At 42.1% G+C, this 25485-nt stretch overlaps 2 protein-coding genes and 1 long non-coding RNA gene across 5 annotated transcripts; 2 read left to right on the forward strand and 1 right to left on the reverse strand.

The window, feature by feature from the left end:
- LOC8085156 (zinc transporter 4) lies at nucleotides 2736-5898 on the forward strand. Its single transcript, XM_002443980.2, has 3 exons — nucleotides 2736-3502; nucleotides 4290-4439; nucleotides 5083-5898. Exons 1-3 carry the CDS (start codon nucleotides 2750-2752, stop codon nucleotides 5386-5388), a joined length of 1209 nt encoding a protein of 402 aa, XP_002444025.2. The 5' UTR covers nucleotides 2736-2749; the 3' UTR covers nucleotides 5389-5898.
- LOC110437357 lies at nucleotides 3768-4363 on the reverse strand. Its single transcript, XR_002455448.1, has 2 exons — nucleotides 4078-4363; nucleotides 3768-3993 (listed from the first exon to the last, which is right to left on the reverse strand). It is a non-coding gene; the product is annotated as an uncharacterized LOC110437357 (long non-coding RNA).
- LOC8071178 (GTP-binding protein ERG) lies at nucleotides 20885-25203 on the forward strand. 3 transcript variants are annotated; one of them, XM_021464275.1, is made up of 9 exons: nucleotides 20885-21507; nucleotides 21965-22054; nucleotides 22540-22685; nucleotides 22774-22932; nucleotides 23009-23075; nucleotides 23781-23828; nucleotides 24037-24176; nucleotides 24309-24415; nucleotides 24607-25203. In XM_021464275.1, the coding sequence occupies exons 1-8, from the start codon at nucleotides 21010-21012 to the stop codon at nucleotides 24406-24408; spliced, it is 1248 nt and encodes a 415-aa protein (XP_021319950.1). In that variant the 5' UTR covers nucleotides 20885-21009; the 3' UTR covers nucleotides 24409-24415; nucleotides 24607-25203. The 3 variants fall into 3 exon arrangements, with proteins under 3 accessions (XP_021319950.1, XP_021319949.1, XP_002444026.1); XM_021464274.1 differs by having other exon boundaries at nucleotides 20887-21507; nucleotides 23781-23888; nucleotides 24309-24419; XM_002443981.2 differs by having other exon boundaries at nucleotides 20887-21507; nucleotides 23781-23888.

Raw genomic sequence — 25485 nt, forward strand, 5'->3', positions numbered from 1 at the left:
TTGTACATGCATGTTGTGCACAACGACGTTCTCCAACCTTAAGCTAGTTGCACGCACTTGTTAGTACGTAGTTGTGTACATTTTGTGTAGTTGCATCTGTGGTAGAATCTATCGATCATCTAGATTTAAGTCCCTGACTTGACGTGGATTATTATATATTCTAGAGTTATTTGAAGATTTAACGACGTTGTATGAGCTTAGTATGAATCTTTCGGAGATATTGATAAGAATTAAATTGTGCACATTTTGTGTACTTACGTTTGTGGTAGAATCTATCGATCTAGATTTAAGTCCCTGACCTGACTTGACGTGGATTATCATATATTCTAGAGTTATTATTTGAAGATTTAACGACGTTGTATGAGCTTAGTATGAATCTTTCGGAGATATTGATAAGAATTAAATTGTGCACTTGTAACATTAATAGTTGCACTACAAATCATGTTGTGTTGTCCATGTGTCATAACTGTGGTGTCTCTCGTCAATCTTTGAGTTCGACTAGTTGGACATGAGTAAGGTGCCGATCACCCTTTTTGTATGGGCTTTTCTTGCTAGGGCCTTAGATGTGAAATTTTTTTAGATTTCGTTACTGTAACACTTTCGTTTGTTTGTGGCAAATATTGTCCAATCATGAACTAACTAGGGTCAAAAGATTCATGTCGCGATTTACAGACAAACTATATAATTAGTTTTTATTTTCGTCTATATTTAATGCTTCATGCATGTGCCATAAGATTCGATGTGACGGAAAATCTTGAAAACTTTTTGGTTTTTGGGGTGAACTAAACAAAGCCTAGGTGTAGCCAAGATATATAAGTATATTTTGATCCAAGTTAGCTATTATGTATGTTTAGAATTGTTGCTATATTATGTTTATATTATTTATGAGATATTCCACTAAGGATTCTGAAAGATTCACATAGTATTTTTGAGTTATCCCACTAGGTATTCTAATTTTTTTCATAGTATTCATATCCCATATACATTATGTATTTACAAAGTTTGCACAATATCCCTGAAATGTTTCTATGGTGTGTTCTCGAATAATTGCTCATACAGTAGGTTTCATGCAGTATTCATGAAACATTTGATAGTATATATCTCAATTTTGACCTCGTATCTATTATATCTATATTTTTTTACTACTTAACCTAGAATTTTATTGACCTAAATCTATAATATTATTCTTCTACCTAATAAAGTTAGACCGTTTTTCTTGCAGAGGCAGCCTGAAGCCCTAGAACATTGTTCATGCATAACAAAAAAATATTTGTTCTATCGTTATGGGGATTTTTTAACAAAGTTTATTAATCTAAATATGTCTAGTACAATCTTGTTTTAAAGTATATATTATAAAAACAATATACTAAAATCAGAATTTGCTTTAGACGCTCAGTTTGTAAACATATATATTTTTAGTTTCGTAAAAACCATGACATCAACAAATTCGACTTTTCCATACCAGCCCCTTATTGTGTGCGCTGGCTTGTTGGCAGCAAGTGAGTACTCTCTACATATTCTAGATGTATATCTCAATACGTAGAAAAAAAACTATGTACTTATAAAAACCGTAATGACTTAAAATTTAGAACGGAGAGTATAACCTTTAACCCGAAGAGTGTATGCATGGTAAACTCAATGATAGATGGTGAAGACCCGGTGAATGTGCAACACAAAATATTCTAGTAATCAGATACCTTATGTAGTATATGCGTATGCCACATCATTATTCAAATTATAATAACGCTATTCGGATAGGTATTATAACAACCATTTTATATACATATAAGAAAGTTGCTACTAGGCACCTAATTTTTTTTATTTCATTAAGGCGACAAATATGCGATGTTGACTCTTGATCCAACGCTCCATTGACCTGCCCTATTCATCTTTTTCTTCTTTCGTCCAGTTACGCCAACCAGCGTGACCTTGCCACCACCGCCACCGCCCCACTGTCCCCCCGCCTTAGTGTGGTATGGTTTCACTGGAGCTCCACCGTCGCGGATGGCGGCCTCCTTCTTCCCCTTTCCCCTCTCATCATCGTTATCTTCTACAAATCTAGCGAGCATGGCAGCAGCGCCCCCCCCCCCCTCCCCCCTTAATTTAGTCCTAACCTGGCCCAACCATCTCCACCACCGCTAGAACCACAAGCCACTCACCCTAGTCCGGCCTGCCTGCCTCACTCCAGGACCCCTTCTTGCCCGCTCGATTTGGAGAAGAAAGAGAGGGAGGTTGTTGCCGCAACTTTCATCATTTTCGTCTCCGATGGGCTGCGGGGGCGCGCGGGTGTCGGCGTAGGGTGAGAGGTAGCACGGGCATAGTCGGGGCACGGGTGTCGCGGACGCGGGAGCTGGTCGCCATTTGAAGCACCTGGAGTGTAGGAGACGTGTACATATAGTATAATCAATGAAAAAACTCCAGCTTTGTCTTGGGCAGAAAAACGAAAAACTCGAGCCTTGTCACTAGAGGGTGGCAAAGCCTGATCCGCTTCTTTTCCGTTTCCAAACAAAACCCATGACAAAAAGGGCCGCGGCAACACCAACGCTAGCTGCCTAGATTTGCTGGCTGCAGAGTGTCCCCACACACCCCGGATCGGACGGTCCACGCTGCTCCGGGCCCACCACGCTTCGAAGCAGGAGCGTGAGCTCACCATGTCACCACACTCACGCAGAGCTGAGCTCTGCTAGCTTATAAAGCTCAGCGCGCGCGCGGCGCCGACTCCCTCCTCTGTCACGCCCACGCGCACGCCATGGACGCCGCGCGAGCTCGGGCTCCTCTTCCGTCGTCGCTGGCGTGGCTCGCCGTGCTACTGCTCCTCGTCGTGGCGACGACGACGCCCGGCAGGGTCGGCGCGGCATCGTCAGCGGCGACATCCGCGAGCGAGGCGGCCGCGGGGTGCGACTGCGGCGGCGCGGCGGAGGCGGAGGCGGCGATCATCAAGGAGGAGGACGCGCGCGGGGCGCTGCGGCTGAAGCTCATCGCGGTGGCGTCCATCCTGGCGTCGGGAGCGGCGGGGGTGCTGGTCCCGCTCCTGGGCCGCTCCGCCTCCGCGCTGCGCCCCGACGGGGACGTCTTCTTCGCCGTCAAGGCGTTCGCCGCGGGGGTCATCCTCGCCACCGGCATGGTGCACATCCTGCCCGCCGCCTTCGACGCGCTCGGCGGCGGCGGCGGGTTCCCCTTCGCCGGCCTCGTCGCCATGTGCTCCGCCATGGTCACCATGATGGTCGACTCCGTCGCCGCGGGCTACTACCAGCGCTCGCACTTCCGCAAGGCGCTCCCCGTCGACGACGCCACCGACGGCGCCGCCCGCGCGGTGCCCGGGGACGAGGAGGGCGCCGCCGCCGCCGGGCACGCCGGCCACGTGCACGTGCACACGCACGCGACGCATGGTCACGCGCACGGCCAAGCCCACGATCACGGAGGACACGGCCACGCCGGCCCGCCCTCGCCTCAGGATGCCTCCTCCGTCGCCGTGTCCATCAGGCACAGGGTGATCTCTCAGGTGAACACACCTTCCCTTGCCTCAATATCGATTCACAAGAGAGAGAGAAAAAAAAATCTGGTGAAAGTTTCCAATAATCTGGCATGCTGATGATTCAAACACTCCAACTTGGACTGAGACAGGATTATATATTAAACAAAAAGATTATGACGAGCTACTTTGATTTGGCACCAATCATTTGAACAAGAACACACGCCATGCCATGACATGTCATGGATGGAGATACAAAAACGTGTCCTTTCCCCAGACACAAAATCCATCAATACCTACTTTTAATCTAGTTGGAGTGAACACAATGATAAGAAATAATATTTTGTCATCTGTCTATAATAAGATGCTCTAGTAAAAGAGGAACAATGATAAGAAATAATATCAATTGGGCTGATTGAAACACTACTCTGAATACCAACAGAGTAAAAGAGGCACTACTACTTTGCGTAGTACAGTTAGTAGTCCTCATTCTCCACCGTACAAAAGCTCATGTTCTTGGGCTGATTGATTGGAATTGGAAATCAAATCAGTGCTTGTGAATGAAAGAGACAAATCATGATATCAGTGCATAGCTCTAGCAGTACCCATAGGCTTGTGTACTGTCCCCGTCCAAGAACGGGGACGTTGTCCCTGCCGTTGGTGCTAAAGGCAGAGAATCCTATTGCAGACAAGTGGAACAGAACAATGCCTTCTTCCTCTTCCCCAGCCTCACAATCAAGCCCCCCTTTGCAGATTCTTCAGCCAACATGGTAGGAGTATTACTCAATCAATAACCATAAGTGAAACTTTGGTGCAGGTTCTGGAGCTGGGAATCCTGGTGCACTCGGTGATCATCGGAGTGTCCCTGGGCGCCTCGTTGAGGCCGTCCACTATCAGGCCCCTGGTTGGAGCTCTTAGCTTCCACCAGTTCTTCGAGGGCATCGGCCTTGGTGGCTGCATTGTTCAGGTATGCATGTAACCTTCTCTGAAAATTTACACTTTATACTCAAGTGAAGAGTGACCATCATTCAGGGAAAGAAATTTAGATGTTTATTAAATCAGATACTGAAGGACGCATAGGTGGCATGACAGCCATAGGAGGGGATGCCCCACTAACGAAAATGAGCAAAAGGTGACAAATAGACCGAGATATTTGTAGTGAAGAGGTTGGCCTTATCTTATCACTACATTGCACAAAATGAGGAGAGGACCAAGAAGTAGGACCATCAATCATTTGTACAATCATGGTTCATAACTCCTAACTGAACAGTTACTGCCATTTTCTGGGTATCAGCTTCACGTGCTAACTGGTCAGGTAAAGGATAACTGAAATTGTCGGTTTGACAGTGGCTTTTATTGGGTGGGTTTTCAGAACTGGAATTGGTCAGTGACTCAGTCACCTTTCATTTTAGGTGCCGCTTCAAACGAACAATTCAGATTTAACCTGTAGCTTAACTGGAATCTTATGTTCCAGATTTGGGGCAGAACTATGACACAAGCTTGAACCCCTTCAATCTTCATCATTCACTGAACAGAAATGGGAGAAAAAAAAACAACAAATTCAAACGTCTTATACTAGCGTAACTAATTATAACTTCTTATCACTCCAGGCAAAGTTCAAGGCGAGGGCGACCGTGATCATGGCGACCTTCTTCTCCCTCACCGCTCCCATGGGCATCGCGCTAGGGATCGCCATCACTTCCAGCTACAGCAAGCACAGCGACACCGCCCTGGTCGTTGAGGGGGTCTTCAACGCAGCTGCAGCAGGGATCTTGATCTATATGTCCCTGGTAGATCTCCTAGCAGCTGATTTCAGCAACCCAAGGCTGCAAACGAACATGAAGCTTCAGCTGGCGACCTACATCGCCCTTTTCCTCGGCGCAGGGCTCATGTCATTGCTCGCCAAATGGGCATAGAAGATAGTCAGATACATCTCCAGAGATGCTGAGGAGGAGGACTGTAATTCTCCGCATTGTCGCCGCTAAGGACCCCGGATGCAGTTTATGGCCAGCGGGGTATATCTTGTCGTAGTGCTACACACCAATTTCTGTAGAATCTCCATCAACCAGAATCTTGGTGCACTGAGAGGTGAGAAAGAAGGCCTGGATGTGACCAAGTTCTAGAGTGGAAGGACATTGCTAGAGAAGTCAAAATGTGAATCTTGCATAATGGTGTGCTCCCATGAGGATGCCAACCAAATAGGTGTAGTAATATACAAGAATGAAATAGTGGTGGAGAACAGTTGTTCTTCAATGATCTTTGGGGGCTAAATATCTGTAGAAGGGAAGGATCGACTTCCTTTTTGGAGGGAACGGCAATGTATATAATTGTTATCCCGTTTCCTCCTTTTTGCTGGATTAAACTTCCATGGAATTTGTTCACTGAAGAATCAATTTAAACCCAAGAATGGTACCATTCCCCTGATAGGTGTGGTTGTTGATTCAGACAGTGAAATTTAAACTGGAGATTTTTCTTAAACTTTCATATTTTCCTAGATAGAAGTGATTTAAAGTAAAGATTCCAAACCTTGACTTAAAACTTTTTCATCATACAGATAATTATTGTACTTTTCTGGCTGTCATGTCGCCTCTGTTCTCCAGGAAAATGACAGGTTCCACACATAATGCCCTTGTACCAAGGTACTGAGAGTTTAAGTTGTTGTGGAAAATGACAGGTTCCAAACATATGCCCTTGGTAGAACCTGAAACACGGCACTGAGGAGTTTAAGTTGTTATTGCACTACACCGAAAGGTTTGATTTGATTGTGAATCATCAGCGGTATGATGCTGTATTACGTAGACATTTAGGGCTTGTTCCGTTAACTACGAATCTAGCCAGGAACTGTTGCAGCTCATCAAAGGTTATATAAATTAGACAAGCATTCCGTAGTTGTTTCAGAGCATGGTTCCTCGGGAACTAAACGAAGGGCATTAGCCGTTGACAGGTACGTCGTTGATGCATAGATTCCATTCTCTGTAGAATTGACTGAAGAAGTGAATATGTGCAAAGGAGTAGGGGGCCGTCCAAGCTGAGATCAGAAGACAGAGATACGCAGACCGGCAGAAGCTGAGGAAGAGGCAACTGGCGTGAGCTGCCTGCCTCCTTGCAGAGCCAATGGTTATTAACAGGGGTGAAACAGAACAGGATGCTTCTGCACATTTTTAATCTGCTTTTGCCACAACTTTTTCCCTTTTGCAAGATTTGAATCCGTACGTAACACCTCTCTCAAGAATCAAGATGTTCGTTTTCCAGTTGGCGTCCACTAAATTCCGTGTTTTACGACACTGGAATTTTTGCCGGAGCCGGCCTAACGTGGAACAGTGCACTGCACTCCAATCAATAAACAAAGGAGCTGAACAGAGTTAGTAGACTTCTAGACAACATTCTTTTATATTTGTGAAAAATTGTGACCAGGTGGGACTTCTATCTTTTTTTTTGAGTCGATACCAGAATTATATTATATAATAGCTGGGTATATCAATATATTATAAGCACTCTAAAATACAATACATATCTAGGAACTGATTTTCATCTAAATTATACCCATGCTATAAATAGCTCTAAATCTCAAAACCAAACCTGTATGACGCTTTGTATAGATCACCGTACAGGCAAACACTCGACAAAAACCCTAATAACAGATGCCCAATGTACGACCGCCAATTCCTGCAGGCGGAGTTGAGAAACTTCTTTTTTTTTGTCTTCCTTCATCTTCTTTCTACCACCGAAGAAAGAGGAAAATCATCATGGACAGCTCTAACCACGACAAAACAAAAAAGAGACCGGAAAAATTATTTCATGGCGGCAACATCATCTCCGCCTTGATGTCGTTGCCTATAAAGAAAGGTCTCCATGTCGTCATGCTGATAAAGTTGTTGACGTCGTAGTTGTCGCCCTCATCTTGAACATAGATGTCATGGAGAAACGATTCTACTCCTCCGCTTTGTCATTGCCGGAGAGGAGAAAGAAATAAATCCTCAATACCTACATTCTAGTATTCAAATTTTGTCCTCAATTATAATGCATTCTAGAGTACAAAAACCAATTTTGCACTAAATACTTTTCATTTATCAACCAATCACCATTAATCATACTGATGATAGTGTCTGATCTATATATCCTATAAGGACAAACCCCACTAAACTAACTATCTTGCACCTCCTTGCGCCACGTCATCATCCACTTCTCCTGTTGTGTATGCAAATCTATATCTTATCTTATCTTATCTTATACTCTTATAAAGCTAAACCCCACTAAAGATTTCTCTCAACATGCAAGCTATCCACATCAACAATCCACTAAACTTGCAATTATAGCCAACTAGCACATGTAATTATGATAGTCATCTCTTTATCTACTAACATGTATTTAACTGTTCATACTGATGTGTCAAATCATTCAAAAAAATAATTTAAGATAATTTCATTCATATAACTATAAATATAAATAGTCTAATTTCTTTTTAAATTATGTGAAATTTCCGCAGCAATGCGCGGAGGTATTCTCCTAGTATTCTATAAGGACAAACTCCACTAAACTAATTATCTTGCACCTCCTTGCGCCACGTCATCATCCACTTCTCCTGTTGTCGTATGCAATTAGGTGCCCACTCACAAATGATTTCAGTAGTGGATGTTGCTACCTACGCATGAGCATGCACGCATGCTGTTAGCATTAATCTCTCACGTAACTTCCTCTCTTACTCTTCGAAAACTAACTACTAATAATCAAGCTATATATAGATGACTTAGTAGACTATAGCAAGACAATATCTATATTCCTCCTTCGTATCCGCAGCAGCTTGCAGGGATCCTCCTAGTTAAGAAATAAAGTGAGGGTACATGTGTCTTTTATATTCTCTCTTAATTTATCTTAAAAATCCTAGAATGCATGTTATAGGACAAAAGGGAGCAGACTATAATCTTAGGGTGCATTTGATAGGGATCTAGATTCTCAAAGAAATATTTTGGATTCAAATTCTCTCTAATTATCAATCATAATCACTTCGATCTAAAAAACATATTTTTCATTAAAAAGGCATAATAGTATTATTTAAAAAACTAGGGACTTTTTGTGGGCATAAAACAACTCAAATACAGACCTATTTTAACTTATTTCACTTAATAATTAACTAAAAAATTATGGTCACTAATAAAAAGGGGGCAAGAATTAGAATCATGCAAAACAAGCTATCTAGCATTTCTCCTTGCTAAGCATAAAAGCTAGAAACGTTTCTAGTGTTTCTCCTTGCTAGGCATAAAAACTAGAATTTTTTTTAGTGATTCTCGAGTGAAACATTTCTCACCTGACTCATTTGGCAGTGATTCTACTAGTTCTCGCAAGAATCAGAAACAAGCGATTCACCAAACATGCCCTTAATAGACATTAGAGTAAAATACATTGGCGGTCCTTTAACTTGTCAGCCAGTGCCACTTTAGTCCATGAACTTGCAAACGCGAAAAAGTGACCCCTGAACTTGTCCGCCTGTGCCACTTTGGTCCATGAACTTGCAAACGCAAAACAGTGGTCCCTGAATTTGTCGGCCTGTGCCACTTTGGTCCATGCGTGTAAAGGCTCTTTCAACGCGTCAACAAATATTTGTTTATTTCATAACTAATTATTAGTGAAATGCTAAATTCATGAAATGTTTTGTGTAGCCTCTTCATGATGTACTCTGTCTAGAAAAAAATATGAAACCTAGAAAACGAATAATTTTTGCTTGCAACGAATTGATATATTATTGATATATTTGACGCTACTGAAGAGTCGAGATGGCGGACTAGAGGGGGGGTGAATAGTCCTTTCTAAAACTTATCGCGCCGGCTAACCAAAACAAATGCGGAATTAAAACTATCGGTCTAGCCAAGACTACACCCCTCTATCTAAGTTCTCTAGCACCTTGAAAAGATCCTAAACAAGCAAGCAAGGTGCTACCTTAGCAAGAGCTCACCTAATCAATTCTAGGAGCAAGGTCACACAAACCTATGCAACTAGTACTTTGCAAACCGGGGGAGCTCCTACACAAACTAGTGAGGCAAAGCGCACAAAGCCTAAGCTCACTAGCAAGCTCAATAACAAGGCAACCAATGCCAAATTAGAGAGCGCAAATTACTTAGCTACACAAACTAAGCAATGTGACTAACAAGGTTACACAAACCAAATTAGTCACGCAAGGGAACTACTTCTAGCTACACAAGCAAGAAGGTAACTAGCAAGCTACACAAGCTAACTAATTACAAAAGCAACTACACAAGCACAAGTATATAAATGTAAGAACAAGCTTGTGTTAGGGACTTGCAAACCAACGGGAAGAATAATGTTGACACGATGATTTTCTCCCGAGGTTCACTTGGTTGCCACCAAGCTACGTCCCCGTTGAGACAAGTTCCAAGGTTGCCGCCGGTCCTCTTGCTAGTGGTGACCCGCAAGTCACACTCTCCTACGTGGAGTGCTTACCACAAGCTCTAGCACTTGGCCCGCCCGGACCACTTGTCACTCTTCACGTCTCGCTCAACTAGAGTTGCTCTTCGCGATCCCCGCGGGGTGAGCACCGTACCCCTCACAAATCCTCCTCCGGAGCACTGCACAATCTTCTTGCGTGCTTCAAACGGAGTCACAATCCACCAAACCGTCTAGGTGATGGCAATCACCAAGAGTAATAAGAAATCCCCAATCACAAAGATTTCCTAGTGCCACCAAATGCAAATCCCGAATGCACACACTAGGCTCTCACTCCCTTACTCAAAATAGCACCAAGCATGAGAGGGAGATGAAGGGGAAATGGTGGATCTTCAACCTCTCATCCACACCCACAAAGGGCTCTCAATCTCTCTAAGAAATTTCAACTCAAATCCATGGGAGAGATAGAGGAGAGGAGGAACCCTAACTTCCTTGCGTTCCAAATTGGTAGAGAGAAGAGTAGGAAGAAGAAAATGGCTCCCTCAACTGCTCAGCTCGCGCTCCAAACGGTATTTATAGAGTACCACCGGAAGTTCCGGTGCCTGGGACCGGAACTTCCGGTCCGACCAGATCTGACCGTTGGAGCCTCGATCTAAGCAGATCTGACCGTTGTGGCCTAGCAGATCTGACCGTTGTGAGAGATTCGGACCCATCGGAAGTCCCACCGGAACTTCCGGTTAGAGACCGGCGCGAGGCCATGCGCAAAGGCTCCTAAGCGGTCTTGTGGTCATGGACCGGAACTTCCGGTTGTGGACCGGAACTTCTGGTCATGGACCGGAACATCCGATCAGACACCGGAAGTGTTTTCTCAAACGCGAGCGCACCTCTCACAGCCCAACCGGAACTTCCTGTCAGGCTGACCGGAACTTCCGGTCCTGCATTCTCAGCAGCACCTCAAAACTTGTTAGGATGCTAACTTCTAGCTCCGAACTCCGAATTCGATGATCTTGGACATTTCGGAAAGCTTACTCAGAGGGCTATACAATCCAAATAGATACTCAATCCAAAACATAATGGATCAAAGCAGTATTTCAATCTAAATGCCATCCTAATGTCCGGAGAACACCGAAAAGCCTCTCTCTCTTCTCCAAGTAGATCAAAATCAACTCCAACACCTTCTCCTTTGCAAATGTGCCAACACCACCAAGTGTACACCACCATGTGCATGTGTGTTAGCATTTCACAAACATTTTTATAGACTTTCTCATGCATCTCACCACGTCACTAAGCGCTAGGTATATGCAAATGAGACTCACACTTAGTGGCACTAGATAACCATTGCAATTAAAGATTTCCCCTCTTTATAGTACGGTTATCTATCCTAAATCTGGTCAAGCACTTCTCTACACCCCTATGACCGGTGAAATGGAAATGCCCTAGGTTATACCTTTGCCTTGCGCATTCCATTCCAACTCCTTCGATGTTGATGCAACACATGCACCAATCAAACACAAATAATATGATCCACTTCATATCATCACATGACCGTATTGGTTCATCGATCTTGACCTCACTTGCTCTTCACCGTTGCCTCGGTCCATCGGCGCCAAGTCTTGCTCAAGCTTCACCGTCACACGCGGTCCCTCGCTTCAAAGCATTTCACTTGCCCTTCACTCTTGCAACCGGTCCATCAAGCCAAGCCTCATCTTGATCTTCTCCACCTTGGTCGCATCACTCCATGTCATGTCTCATATGCAATGAGCTCCTCCGTCATCACATCATCACCTGTGGACTAATCTCCTGTGTATCTCACATAAACACTATTAGTCCACCTAAGTTGTCACTCAATTACCAAGACCAAACAAGGACCTTTCAATCTCCCTCTTTTTGGTAATTGATGACAACTCTACAAAGATATGGAAATTAAGCTTTTTCAAGCTAGCACTTCACACAAGTGTAAGTTGCTAACTTGTTTTGGATTTTATGCTACTTATCCAACATTTAAGCTCTATGTCAAGAATTGGATAAGCACCATAAAACCCTACTAAGTGCTAAGGTGTATAGAGTAAACCTTTGTAGCTCGATACCAAATTCGATATCATTTGAAGCATTCAATGTACACCATCCTTAGCACCATGTGTAGCTAGACAACAAAAATACTAGAAACCCCGTGAGATCAACATTATAAGCAAGGGTCTAGTTTTTACTTGATAAACACAAGTCTAGCTACCAACCTATGCATGCTAGTTTTCATATCATCAATCAAGTTCTATAACTAGCATACACCACACAAGCATGCATATTGTATTTCGAAACTTATGCAATGCAAGCAAGCACATGAATATGCACAAATCAAATGCAAACAATCAATGTTCATGAGCTTGCTCCCCCTACTTGTGTGCTTCTCATGTTCAAGAATTTTGATCCATCTTTTTTCCTTCAGTGTTGCTCCTTCTTGGTCCATGTCCATGTTTGATCTCTCCCCCTTGAAACATATCTTTTGTTGTCCAACTTATCCCATGATTATATCTTTGTTCCAACTTCTCCCCATTTGTCATCAATTTCCATAAAAGGTATGTGATACCAATTAAATCACTTCATACCAATTGAAAAAATGTGAATCTCATTGTGACAAAGGATTACATTAGGATAGATGGTTGAGGCTTGAATCTTGCATTTTTTATGGACATCACCATATGTGTTGGAATGACATTTCTTGAATTGCTCTTGAGATACCACATAGGATCTTTGACCTTGATACCATTTGGTGGGGCACCTCCCCCTATGTCATAGCATGGGTCATTCACTTGTCAATCTTGTTGGTGAGGGAACTTTCTTTGCTTGATGATCACTTAAAGTTGAGGATCACTTGTGGAACCACCTTCTTGTATGATAGATACCATATGTATAAATGAAATATCTTGTCCGATACCATATGGGATTCTTCTACCAATTAAGGTCTTCTAGTATGGAACCACATGTTTGCTATCTTGAACATTTGCTATCATCATCATGAGTACCAATTGTAGGATATCACTTGAAGAAACATTTGAGTCTAAATATCCATTTGCATTGCTGTCTTGTTCTTGTACTCTAATCATCATGAGCTTCTAATTATTGACTTCAACTAAGTTGATTTGCCTAAGCTTCCAAGTCCGATTTGAACCAATGACAAGATTTTTCACACCTCACATTAAGGGTTATCTTGCCAATGTTGTACTTGTCACTTGTTAACAATCCAAAATAGATCAAGTACTTGGGTTTACTAGCTCATGAACAAACTCATATACATACCACTAGATCAACTAATCATTCAAGCAATAGTGGTAGGTTATGAATTTAAAACTTTTCATTTGTCATGCATGATCCTATTAAGCATGTACAATATGCACTAACCGCATACTAGTAAGGAATGAAATGATCATGCACATTACAATGATACCTTTGCTATCTTGGAGTAGAAGATAGTCAATAAGATTCCAATTTAGCTCCAAATAGCAATGTGAAGTCCAACTATAAGCTTGGTGAAGACTAATTATAAATGTTAATTGATAGATCAAATCTTCACCCGTATGAAATGAAAACCACTTATATGATCAAGTGCACTATCTTGTTGTGGTTGGCTTGCTTCATATTTTCTTGTCATTGCTTGCATGAGAGAACTACTAAGAATATCACTTGAAATAGCATGACTAGCTCTCTTTTGGGTTGTTGCTTGCTTTCTTGATCAATCCTTTTGATTGCTTCAACTAAGCATCTCAAATGTCCTTTAGATCACCACTTCCATGTTAGCCTTCCAAGCACCACACTTGGTTTACCCACTCCTCGGGCGGCACGCCCCTCACATAGGGAGAAGTGACCTCTCTCCAAAGAACAATTCTTGATACTCACTTGAATTGCTTTGATTGATTGATTCAAGTGACGGACTTAATGTGATGAGTAACCATGAATCATTTTTTAAGTCCTTTTCTTTCTACTTGTTTAAGTCCTTTTCTTTCTACCAAATGATTTCCAATAGTCACTAGAACTTAAACTTCATATTCATCTTGAGTTTGATCTTGATCTTCAATTTAAGTACTAAATGTGTACACCAAGTACACTCCACAATCAAATAGCCTTGTACTTTTTGCTTGTCATGCTTCTTGATCAATTCAAAACCAAACTTAGGTGCCTCAAACACTTATGAACATGTTTCCAACTTGAGGACCTTTCAATTGAAGTGACTCTAGATCAATCCAATAATTGTCACTTTTTCTGGCAGATTCTGTACCTTTCAAAGAATAACTCATATCTCACAATGGACAGATCCAAATACTACGAAATTTGGTGGAGATGTGCTTTACTGAGTCTTCTAGCAGCTGTAAAAATTTTATCTTCTTTTGACTTCTAGATTTCTACCAGATTTCAATTCTTCCACCACTGCTATATGCTGAAAACTGCTGCACTATAGCTGATAAGATCTACTCCAAAACCGAAGTATCCCTTATCCAATTCTCATGAAATTTCTACAGCATCTTCTATGATAAGTTCATAGTATGCATACCAAATTTCAAGCCATTCCAAATAGATTTGATCACTCAAACTCAGACTTGATCTCAGCTAGCTCAGATTCTCAATATTGGACAGATTTCAAGCAATTGAGCTATACTTTTCCAAATTGAATCAAACTTGAAATAGACTCATTTGAATACTTTCACAAGACATAAATCCATTCAATCCAATTACTAAGTGTCATCTTATGAACTTATTCAACTCAAATCAATCCAAACTTGATTACTAAGCATTTATCCATTCAAACACCTTATAGCAAGCAACATTGCATATATATCCAATTCAATCAACTCATATGCACCCAAATAAATGTGATCAACAAATATATACCTTGGTTATCTCATGATCATCTAATTTTCAAGCTTCAACTCATGTATTTGCAAGCCATCAAATGATCCAATAAATCACCACAACTTGAATGTGACACTTGTATGTTGTAGCACATTTGGACTTCATTTTCTTGTCATGGCATTGGGTTTGGATGTGCACTAGGCTTTAATTCTTAACTCAATCATATAATGAACAATTATAGGATCAATTGAATCAAGCCTCCAATGCCGATGGTACCTACACATATTCATCCACTTTTTGATGGTACCCAAACTAGTTTGGGTCCTCTCAAGTTAGGAGCAACATACTTAGGCGATGCCTTAGTATGAATAGCGGGATGTTTTGCAATAGCAACCATAGAGGTACCATTACCATCCTTTCTAAGCATAGTAAAATCATCAATTGAAATAGGCTTAGAATTATTACCTAGGGGACATGAATGAGCCATGTGTCCCCTTTCCCGGCATAAGTAGCAACTTCTCTTTGATTGAGCCTTTTCTTCCTTGCTCATGTGTTGCTTCTCATTGCCTTGCCTCTTGAGGGTTGCTTGAGCCTTCTTCTCAAGCTTGGTAGGACACCTCGAGGCAAAGTGTCCATCATCCTTGCACTCAAAGCACTTGATGTGAGCATAAGCTTTCTTCTTGTCTTCATTCTTGCTCATTATCTTGGCATCTTGGATTTTCATTGAATGTCTTGCTCTTCCACCCCTTCTTGTCTTCTTCTTCTTCATAATCAAGTCATCACAGTGATGGTTGATCTTGACTTGAACTTGGGGCTTCTTTTCTTGCTCAACTTGTGGCTTAGGTTGAGGCTCTTCTTGTTGCTTCACCAATTGCTTGGTTGGGCACATTGAGGTGAGATGACCCCAAGTGCGGCACTTGAAGCACTTGACATGCTTGAGCCTCTCTTCTTCTTTCATCTTCTTGAGCTTCTCTTTGTTTGGGCAACCATTAGCAAGATGTCCCACTTCATGGCACTGATAGCACATGAAATGAGAAAGCTTTCTCTTTTCTTGCTTTCTTTTGCCCTTTGTCATCTTCTCCTTGAAGCCAAAGCCACATTTGTCACCAAAGATTCTTTGAGTCTTCAATATATGCTCAAAGGTGACTTTTGAATTATAGCACCTCTCTAGCTTGTTGCTCAAATTCTTCACTTGTTCATTGAGCTTATTGTTCTCCTTCAAAAGGTTAGTCTCACAAGACATAGAAGTAGAACAAGTATCTAATTGTGAAGAACATGGCATAGCTAGTAGATCATCACAAGAGGTGGATACATGCTTCTTGCCTACATCACAAGGGTTAGTAATATCATATGATTGATCATTTGACCCAAATGATGAGCTCTCACTAGTTTTAATTTCTTCATTAGAAAGCTTCATAGTGAGTAAAGCATGGTCTTGTACCAAGTTATCATGAGCAACACAAAGTTCCTCATGAGCCAATTTTAGCTCCTCATGTGAACAAGTAGTAACATAAAGTAGATGTTTTTGTTGTTCACATGCGGTCTTTAGAAATGAGTTTTCATTTTCCAATTTACTTGTTTTTGCCAACTCATTTCTTAAAGCTTTTGAGAGTCTACACACAAGCTCAAAATTTGGATCATCACAATCAATAATTACACCACCAATAGGTACCTTAGTGTCACCATGTGACATGAAGCAATGTGGTGATGTAGTAGATGAGCTTGTGGAAGCATCACTCTCATAGCCATCATCTTCACCATCAAGTGTGCATGGAGTAGCATCATCGGTTGCATCACTTGTGGCGTCATCATCATCCTTGTCAAGTGATCTTGTGATAGCATCATTATCACCATCACTTGACCATGAGGTGGAGCAATCCTCCACAACCACCATGTTGTGGTCATGCTCAACAACCTCATTTGCGTCCACCTTTGGCACATCATCTTCTTTGGATATCACTCCATATTTCTCATTGAGAAATACCCAAATCTCATGGGCGGACTTCATATCCATGATCTCACTAAATATGCTATCATCCATAGATTGATTGAAAATGTTAATAGCTTGGCAATCGAGATGTAGGCATTTCTTTTGCGCTTGAGTTGCAATCTTTTTATCAATTGCACAAGAAAAGCCCACATCTACAATCCACCACATTTGAGGAGAAATAAATTTAAAATTGCATTGCATCCAATTTCTCCACCGTGCAAAGTGTGTGCCATCAAAAATATGTGGACACTCAACATCTAGCCCATAAGCCGCCATCCTCTCGGGTCGGTGAAGACCACAAATGAGAGACCTCGCTCTGATACCACTTGAAGGGTCGAGATGACGGACTAGAGGGGGAGTGAATAGTCCTTTCTAAAACTTATCGCGTCGGCTAACCAAAACAAATGCGGAATTAAAACTATCGGTCTAGCCAAGACTACACCCCTCTATCTAAGTTCTCTAGCACCTTGAAAAGATCCTAAACAAGCAAGCAAGGTGCTACCTTAGCAAGAGCTCACCTAATCAATTCTAGGAGCAAGGTCACACAAACCTATGCAACTAGTACTTTGCAAACCGGGGGAGCTCCTACACAAACTAGTGAGGCAAAGAGCACAAAGCCTAAGCTCACTAGCAAGCTCAATAACAAGGCAACCAATGCCAAATTAGAGAGCGCAAATTACTTAGCTACACAAACTAAGCAATGTGACTAACAAGGTTACACAAACCAAATTAGTCACGCAAGGGAACTACTTCTAGCTACACAAGCAAGAAGGTAACTAGCAAGCTACACAAGCTAACTAATTACAAAAGCAACTACACAAGCACAAGTATATGAATGTAAGAACAAGCTTGTGTTAGGGACTTGCAAACCAACGGGAAGAATAATGTTGACACGATGATTTTCTCCCGAGGTTCACTTGGTTGCCACCAAGCTACGTCCCCGTTGAGACAAGCCCCAAGGTTGCCGCCGGTCCTCTTGCTAGTGGTGACCCGCAAGTCACACTCTCCCACGTGGAGTGCTTACCACAAGCTCTAGCACTTGACCCGCCCGGACCACTTGTCACTCTTCACGTCTCGCTCAACTAGAGTTCCTCTTCGCGATCCCCGCAGGGTGAGCACCGTACCCCTCACAAATCCTCCTCCGGAGCACCGCACAATCTTCTTGCGTGCTTCAAACGGAGTCACAATCCACCAAACCGTCTAGGTGATGGCAATCACCAAGAGTAATAAGAAATCCCCAATCACAAAGATTTCCTAGTGCCACCAAATGCAAATCCCGAATGCACACACTAGGCTCTCACTCCCTTACTCAAAATAGCACCAAGCATGAGAGGGAGATGAAGGGGAAATGGTGGATCTTCAACCTCTCATCCACACCCACAAAGGGCTCTCAATCTCTCTAAGAAATTTCAACTCAAATCCATGGGAGAGATAGAGGAGAGGAGGAACCCTAACTTCCTTGCGTTCCAAATGGGTAGAGAGAAGAGTAGGAAGAAGAAAATGGCTCCCTCAACTGCTCAGCTCGCGCTCCAAACGGTATTTATAGAGTACCACCGGAAGTTCCGGTGCCTGGGACCGGAACTTCCGGTCCGACCAGATCTGACCGTTGGAGCCTCGGTCCAAGCAGATCTGACCGTTGTGGCCTAGCAGATCTGACCGTTGTGAGAGACTCGGACCCATCAGAAGTCCCACCGGAACTTCCGGTCAGAGACCGGAAGTGAATCCTGACACGCGAGGCCATGCGCAAAGGCTCCTAAGCGGTCTTGTGGTCATGGACCGGTACTTCCGGTTGTGGACCGGAACTTCTGGTCATGGACCGGAACTTCCGATCAGACACCGGAAGTGTTTTCTCAAACGCGAGCGCACCTCTCACAGCCCAACCGAAACTTTCGGTCAGGCTGACCGGAACTTCCGGTCAGGCACCGGAAGTACCACCGGAACTTCCACCGGAACTTCCGGTCCTGCATTCTCAGCAGCACCTCAAAACTTGTTAGGATGCTAACTTCTAGCTCCGAACTCCGAATTCGATGATTTTGGACATTTCGGAAAGCTTACTCAGAGGGCTATACAATCCATATAGATAATCAATCCAAAACATAATGGATCAAAGCAGTATTTCAATCTAAAAGCCATCCTAATGTCCGAAGAACACCGAAAAGCCTCTCTCTCTTCTCCAAGTTGATCAAAATCAACTCCAACACCTTCTTCTTTGCAAATGTGCCAACACCACCAAGTGTACACCACCATGTGCATGTGCGTTAGCATTTTACAAACATTTTTATAGACTTTCTCATGCATCTCACCACGTCACTAAGCGCTAGGTATATGCAAATGAGACTCACACTTAGTGGCACTAGATAACCATTGCAATTAAAGATTTCCCCTGCTTTATAGTACGGTTATCTATCCTAAATCCGGTCAAGCACTTCTCTACACCCCTATGACCGGTGAAATGGAAATGCCCTAGGTTATACTTTTGCCTTGCGCTTTCTATTCCAACTCCTTCGATGTTGATGCAACACATGCACCAATCAAACACAAATAATATGATCCACTTCATATCATCACATGACCGTATTGGTTCATCGATCTTGACCTCACTTGCTCTTCACCATTGCCTCGGTCCATCGGCGCCAAGTCTTGCTCAAGCTTCACCGTCACACGAGGTCTCTCGCTTCAAAGCATTTCACTTGCCCTTCACTCTTGCAACCGGTCCATCAAGCCAAGCCTCATCTTGATCTTCTCCACCTTGGTCACATCACTTCATGTCATGTCTCATATGCAATGAGCTCCTCCGTCATCACATCATCACCTGTGGACTAATCTCCTGTGTATCTCACATAAACACTATTAGTCCACCTAAGTTGTCGCTCAATTACCAAAACCAAACAAGGACCTTTCAGCTACGAATAAAAATATATCAATTTCGTAAATTAAAAAAAAAGTGCTGACATCATCGCTGATGTCAACACCATAAACGGTGCCATACATGGCCTACCAGAGGCGGCCACGTGGCAGAACAGTGCCATGCAGCTGGTGTTATTTTCGTATTTGCATGTTCATGGACCAAGGTGGCATAGGTCGATAAGTTTAGGGGGCAATTTTTCGCGTTTGCAAGTTCATAGACCAAAGTGGCACAGGCGGACAAGTTCAGGGGTCACTTTTTCGCGTTTGCAAGTTCATAGACCAAATTGGCACAGGCTGATAAGTTAAAGGGCCGCCAGTGTATTTTACTCAATATTTAATGCTCCCTTTTCGAGAGATGCTCGTGGAGGGTAGATCCACTTCGTTGGCCTAGCAAGGAAAAAAAATCCATTCTACCTCCTTTATTTATCGTTGCAATCTAATTTTTCTACTTGAACTCCAAAATCAAACATGTTACCTCCTTGAACTCTCAAAACCATTCAATACATCATTGTCTTAGTTTGGAGTGGTTTGGAAGGCAATTTGTTTTAGTTAAAAAAGGTAAATACTTATAAGGTTTTAAAACTATAGAAAACGTCTCTAAAAAGTTCTAAAAATTCAATAAAAATATATAGATATAGGTTGAAATATAAATGATATAAAAAAGTATTTAAAGCTCATACACTAGATGCTTCAAAAAATAGATTTAACTCTAGGAAAACATAAAATATCTAGAAGAATCTAGAAAATTCTTAAACCATTCTAATTGATATGTAAACATGGTTTGAAATCTTTTTAACAATAAAAATAGAACACACAACCAACAAAACATTAATGTATGTTGGCATGTTGCAAAACAATTTTATTACACCGATTAGAATGTTTTAGGGGTTTTCTAATTTTTTTCTATTTTCCTAGAGCTCAATCTATTTTTTTCAAATTTCTAAAGTTTTTTTTTCATTAGGTCTAAATATTTTGTGTAGATTTTTTGTATCATGGTCTATCTCTAGTTTTTTTTTTTTTGTAAAAGCTTGGAGACATTTTTCTATGGTTTTAAAACCTTATCGTATGCAATATTTGCCAATTTTTTAACTATAAGAGAGATAACCACCTTCAAACTACTACAAATCAGGATAGGAAGGTTATTTGAGCAGTTTTAAAAGTCAAAGGTAAGATGCCTGGTTTTATAGAGTTTATAAAGAGGGGAAAAAAATCGGAGAGTACGGATTTTTTTTTTCTGTCAGGCAATGCTCAATAACCGCTGGTCAGAAATTGGCCCAAAGGCCGCTTCTTCCTTCTCGGCGTCCTCGTCCTCGCACCTCCGCATTTCCCCAAAATACCCCTCGCTTAAACCCTCCGCCGTCCCGCCGCCGCTGCGGCCGCCTTCACCTCCGCCGCAGCCATGCGCCGCTTCCTCCAAGCCGTCCGCCCGCTCCAAACCCTATCCCTCAACCCCTCTGCCGGTACCCCCACCCCTCTCCGCCTCCTCTCGTCCTCCTCGGCGGCCGCGTCCTCGGACTCCGACTCCGCCCCAGCCCCGGTCCCGGCTGCCGATGCCGACTTCGACAGCGCCGAGTACGCCCTCCCGACCCCGGGCCCCGCCCCCTCCCGAAAAATCAACAACCCGGTCGCCGCGACGAGGAAGCTCCGGTTCGACCCCTCCCTCCGCGCGCGCGCCGACGAGGCGCTCTTTGGTAAGGGGATGGGCGCGGCGGCCGTTGAGGAGGAGGACGAGGACCGCTCGCGGGACGTGGCGCTCGCGCTGCTCGATGCCGCGATGGAGCCGCCCGACGAGGATGAAGAGGATTTCGGGGAGGTCAGGCAAGAAGACCAGATGTCGCTTTCCGTTGGCATTGTCGGCGCGCCCAACGCCGGCAAGTCCTCGCTCACAAATACCATGGTACGGACAGCTTCTAAAAGAATGTTCTTTGTTTCATCAAGTAGCTGTTAGCAGTCATTTCTACTAGGCATCGATCATACGGTTACTAATTCTGCAATGCTTCTGTTGGTGTGGATATGAGCTGATGACAGCATTAGTTCCAGAATCCATTCGAAAATGGCTATTACGCAGACTCTGACAGTACTAGTTGTCCTGCTGTTCAGTTCATGCACAGTTCGACACATTATCCTTTGTGCCTCCACCCCTTGAAAATATATGTGTATGACTTATACCAATATATGTGTATGACTTATACCAATCTCTGCATTTTAACTTGGATTATTTAACCAATCAGTAATAAACTAGTAATGGATGGTACTATTGATACTTGTCATGTAACGCATTTTCTGATAATAATTTTATAGTTCAGCAAAGTTATTACCTGGCCGAAATGATATCTTATCTTTGGATCTATCAGGTTGGGACAAAAGTGGCTGCAGTCTCCCGCAAGACAAATACTACGACTCACGAAATTTTGGGGGTGCTAACAAAAGGGAACACACAGATAGTATGTCATATTGTCATGTTTATTTATTCTTCTGCTGGCTGCCTAGTAGGAAATGAAACCACATCTTAAACTTTTGACTTAACCATATATAATTTCCTTGAAATCTTTTCAACATAGCTAGGGTGTTTTGTTCCTTGAAATCTTTTCAACATAGCTAGGGTGTTTTGTGTTTGCTGTTAACTGGATTTTGGACATTTGTTGCCTCAAAAGATATATGAAACTAGTTGTGTTTAATTTCTCCGTGCAAGATATTAATTGTGTAACAAATCCTCTCATGTCAGATAGTGGTGCATCTTCATGGCTTGATCTGTCCCTATTTAGTTCTGTCTAAATTGACAAAATTCTGGGCTGAATCATGTGTTCTTAATTTATCCATCATAGAACCATTAATATAACACACAAAACAAGAACCTGCTTGTAATATGTATGCCTATCAGTACCAGCTATACAGATGTATTGTATTCAGCTAATAAAATTCTCTGCAGTGCTTTTTTGACACCCCAGGGCTCATGTTAGGGCACCATGGATTTCCTTATAGGGATGTCACAGTTCGTGTGGAGAGTGCCTGGAGCTCAATTAACCTCTATGATTTACTAATAGTCATGTTCGATGTCAATAGGCATCTTACTCTGTAAGTCTTCATCACATTTTGTTTAATTTATGTTTCATGTTAGAACTCATGATAATTGCACTTCTAAACTATGTGTTCATTTATGCAGGCCTGATTCACGTGTCATAAAATTAATCAAACGTTTGGGTATGGAGGTGAACCCAAACCAGAGGCGTATATTGTGCATGAATAAGGTTGACCTGGTGAAAGACAAGAAGGACCTCCTTAAAGTTGCAAAAGAATTTGAAGATCTTCCTGGATATGAAAGGTTTCATTAGTCTTCTTTAGGCTTACCTTGTTGTTCTACAATCCCACTTGCCTTATTGAAATTCTGGCAATGCTAGGTACTTCATGGTATCTGGGCTAAAAGGCAAGGGAGTGAAAGACCTTGTACAGTACTTGATGGACCAGGTATTTCTTCTATACCTATTGTTCGTCTGCCAGTCTGCCTTACCTTTCTGAATCTTGAATAGTAGAACTTTATGATTTTTATGCTAAGTTCTTGTGCTTAGATAATACCTGTCTGTTGTTGTTATAAGGTGAAGATTGATTGGTTACGATGTCCAAAACTGAATTTTGACAGTTAATTCTTTTGATGTATTTTTAGAACTGCAATACCATTGTCATATGGAAGTGTTCAAATACTGATACAATATAAACATGAACTACAATTCTCTCATGTTGTGAGATTCTTCTTTGTATAGATTGTGTAATATTTGCAATAAGGATCTGAACTGGCCAGTATGTAGTATCATTTTGCTGATGTTTTGATGTGCATTATTTACATAACTATGGTCTAGTTGATTATTCTATGTGATCCTAATGAGCTATGTTCTCTCTATTTGGCATTTAAAAAATAAACTTGTATCTAGTTGATTTACTTAGTGGTCACCCTTTTTATATAGCCTCTTACGTAAATATTCCTTGGTTTGAAGTTTAAAAACTATATTGCATGCATTCATCCTACAATATTCTTGACTGAGGAAGTAACTTACTTTTATTACCCCTTGAAAATTAAAACTGAATCTTCTATAATTCTGTGTTTGTTTACTAATTTTTTAGCACTATCAATCCTTATGTAACTTCAATACTCTAGTTATGCCTTTTGTTTTCTAGGCAGTAAGAAGACCTTGGGATGAAGAACCAACTGTAATGACTGAAGAGGTAATGAAAACAATATCATTGGAGGTTGTGCGGGAGAAGATGCTGCATCACATCCACCAAGTAATTCCGTTGCATTTCGAATATGCAACTTGGTTCTCTTTAATTCAATTGGAATATGTTTGTCAATTAATGACCGCTACAGGAACTTTACAATGAAATTTGAATTCAAATGGAATTTATTTGCTCATGTCTGACCCGCCTTTTATAGGAAATCCCCTATGTAATTGAGCATCGTCTGATGGGTTGGAAGGAGCTAAAAGATGGTTCTCTTAGGGTGGAACAGCACTTCATTGCACCAAAGCAAAGCCAACGTCAGATTCTTGTTGGTAAAAATGGCTCTAAGATAGGGTGAGACATTCTCTTATGGAAAAAGTTGCTACTATGTTGGAATGGTTGAATGTGTATTTTGCCAATTTACATCTACATTATTGGAACTGTTCCTAATGTCTTGGCATATCTGATACGGGACAAATCTGTCAGGAGAATCGGTATTGAAGCCAATGAAGAACTGAGGTCCATATTCAAGAGAGATGTCCATCTAATTCTCCAAGTTAGAGTTGCGAAAAGGAGAAATGCTTGAACAGATTGTGAGTACGTTTCACATTTCATTCATCACTCTGTTACAGTACTCTTATCTTGCCAGCTTCATTAGAAATGTTTGAAAATCCATAAACAACCACTCCAAAGTTTGCATCATTATTTTTTTGTTCAATCTACTGATCTGACCCCCTTTGAGCCATAGTTGATTTATGAAGGAATAATATATCGTTTTCTGCAGTTTTTAGTGCCTGTATAGACTGCAAGTGATCTGAGAACTGCAGTGCAGTGTTGGCACAATGTATTCAGGGGACAGTGCTTGGGTGCATCAGTTCCAGGACTGCTTCCATAGAACTTTGGATCTAGGATTTACCGGAGGCACTGAGCTATACCCAAGCGTGTGGAGCCTTGATTTCTGAAGAAAACATATATCGGCAACAATTCACATGGCAGTGGTGACAAGGAAATGGCTTGCCCAATGGTGAGCTGCTGCACCACATGTCCGCGAATCTTGGGTTTGTGATACTGATATAGACTAGACCACTAACCTGATTTACCTACTTTCTGATTCAAAAAGTAGCCCCCTCTTTATCAGGTATCGGCCTGTGTTTTCTATAGGTTCTTTAAACAGTGTTGTAATAATATGATATGATGATCGGGTATGTCCGACGTTGAAGTTTGCTGCTGGTTCTCCGCAGTGTTCTGAACAGTAGAAATTTCAGGATGAAATCCGGTGGTGCTCTAGCTCTACCTTGTAAACTGCACGATCGTTGTGTAAGGAAAATTTTTATCACTCGCCGCCCTTTTCATTGGGCTTGATTGATGATTTATTCTGTCACATTGAGATAGTGAAGATCTTCCAACGCAATTCTGCTATTGAAAGCTGCATGAGCCGTGACCATTTGCAGCATCCTAGCCCCTCCATTGGCATCTGCAGGCTGCTACGGCTGCATCGCAACTGGGCAGACTCAGCTGCAGCACAGCTTTCTTTTCTTTTCTTTTTTTTCTTTGAGAAAGCAGCCCACGTTCTTGTAATTGTTCGAAATGGAATGCTACAAGTTTTATTTTATTTTCAAAATTATTACGTCATGCAAAGTTCTGCCCTTCTCTGTATATTTGT

Source organism: Sorghum bicolor, chromosome 7 (assembly GCF_000003195.3).
Source record: "Sorghum bicolor cultivar BTx623 chromosome 7, Sorghum_bicolor_NCBIv3, whole genome shotgun sequence".
Classification (NCBI taxonomy): domain Eukaryota; kingdom Viridiplantae; phylum Streptophyta; class Magnoliopsida; order Poales; family Poaceae; genus Sorghum; species Sorghum bicolor.

What these genes read in the sequence shown, in the direction of transcription:
- LOC8085156 (XM_002443980.2), top strand. Translation starts at nt 2,750, where the DNA reads ATGGACGCCGCGCGAGCTCGGGCTCCTCTTCCGTCGTCGCTGGCGTGG. An exon ending in GGCACAGGGTGATCTCTCAG is followed by an intron (nt 3,503 to 4,289) that starts GTGAACACACCT and finishes ACTTTGGTGCAG; the next exon opens with GTTCTGGAGCTGGGAATCCT. An exon ending in TTGGTGGCTGCATTGTTCAG is followed by an intron (nt 4,440 to 5,082) that starts GTATGCATGTAA and finishes TTATCACTCCAG; the next exon opens with GCAAAGTTCAAGGCGAGGGC.
- LOC8071178 (XM_021464274.1), top strand. Translation starts at nt 21,010, where the DNA reads ATGCGCCGCTTCCTCCAAGCCGTCCGCCCGCTCCAAACCCTATCCCTC. An exon ending in CCTCGCTCACAAATACCATG is followed by an intron (nt 21,508 to 21,964) that starts GTACGGACAGCT and finishes TGGATCTATCAG; the next exon opens with GTTGGGACAAAAGTGGCTGC. An exon ending in TACAGTACTTGATGGACCAG is followed by an intron (nt 23,076 to 23,780) that starts GTATTTCTTCTA and finishes TTTGTTTTCTAG; the next exon opens with GCAGTAAGAAGACCTTGGGA.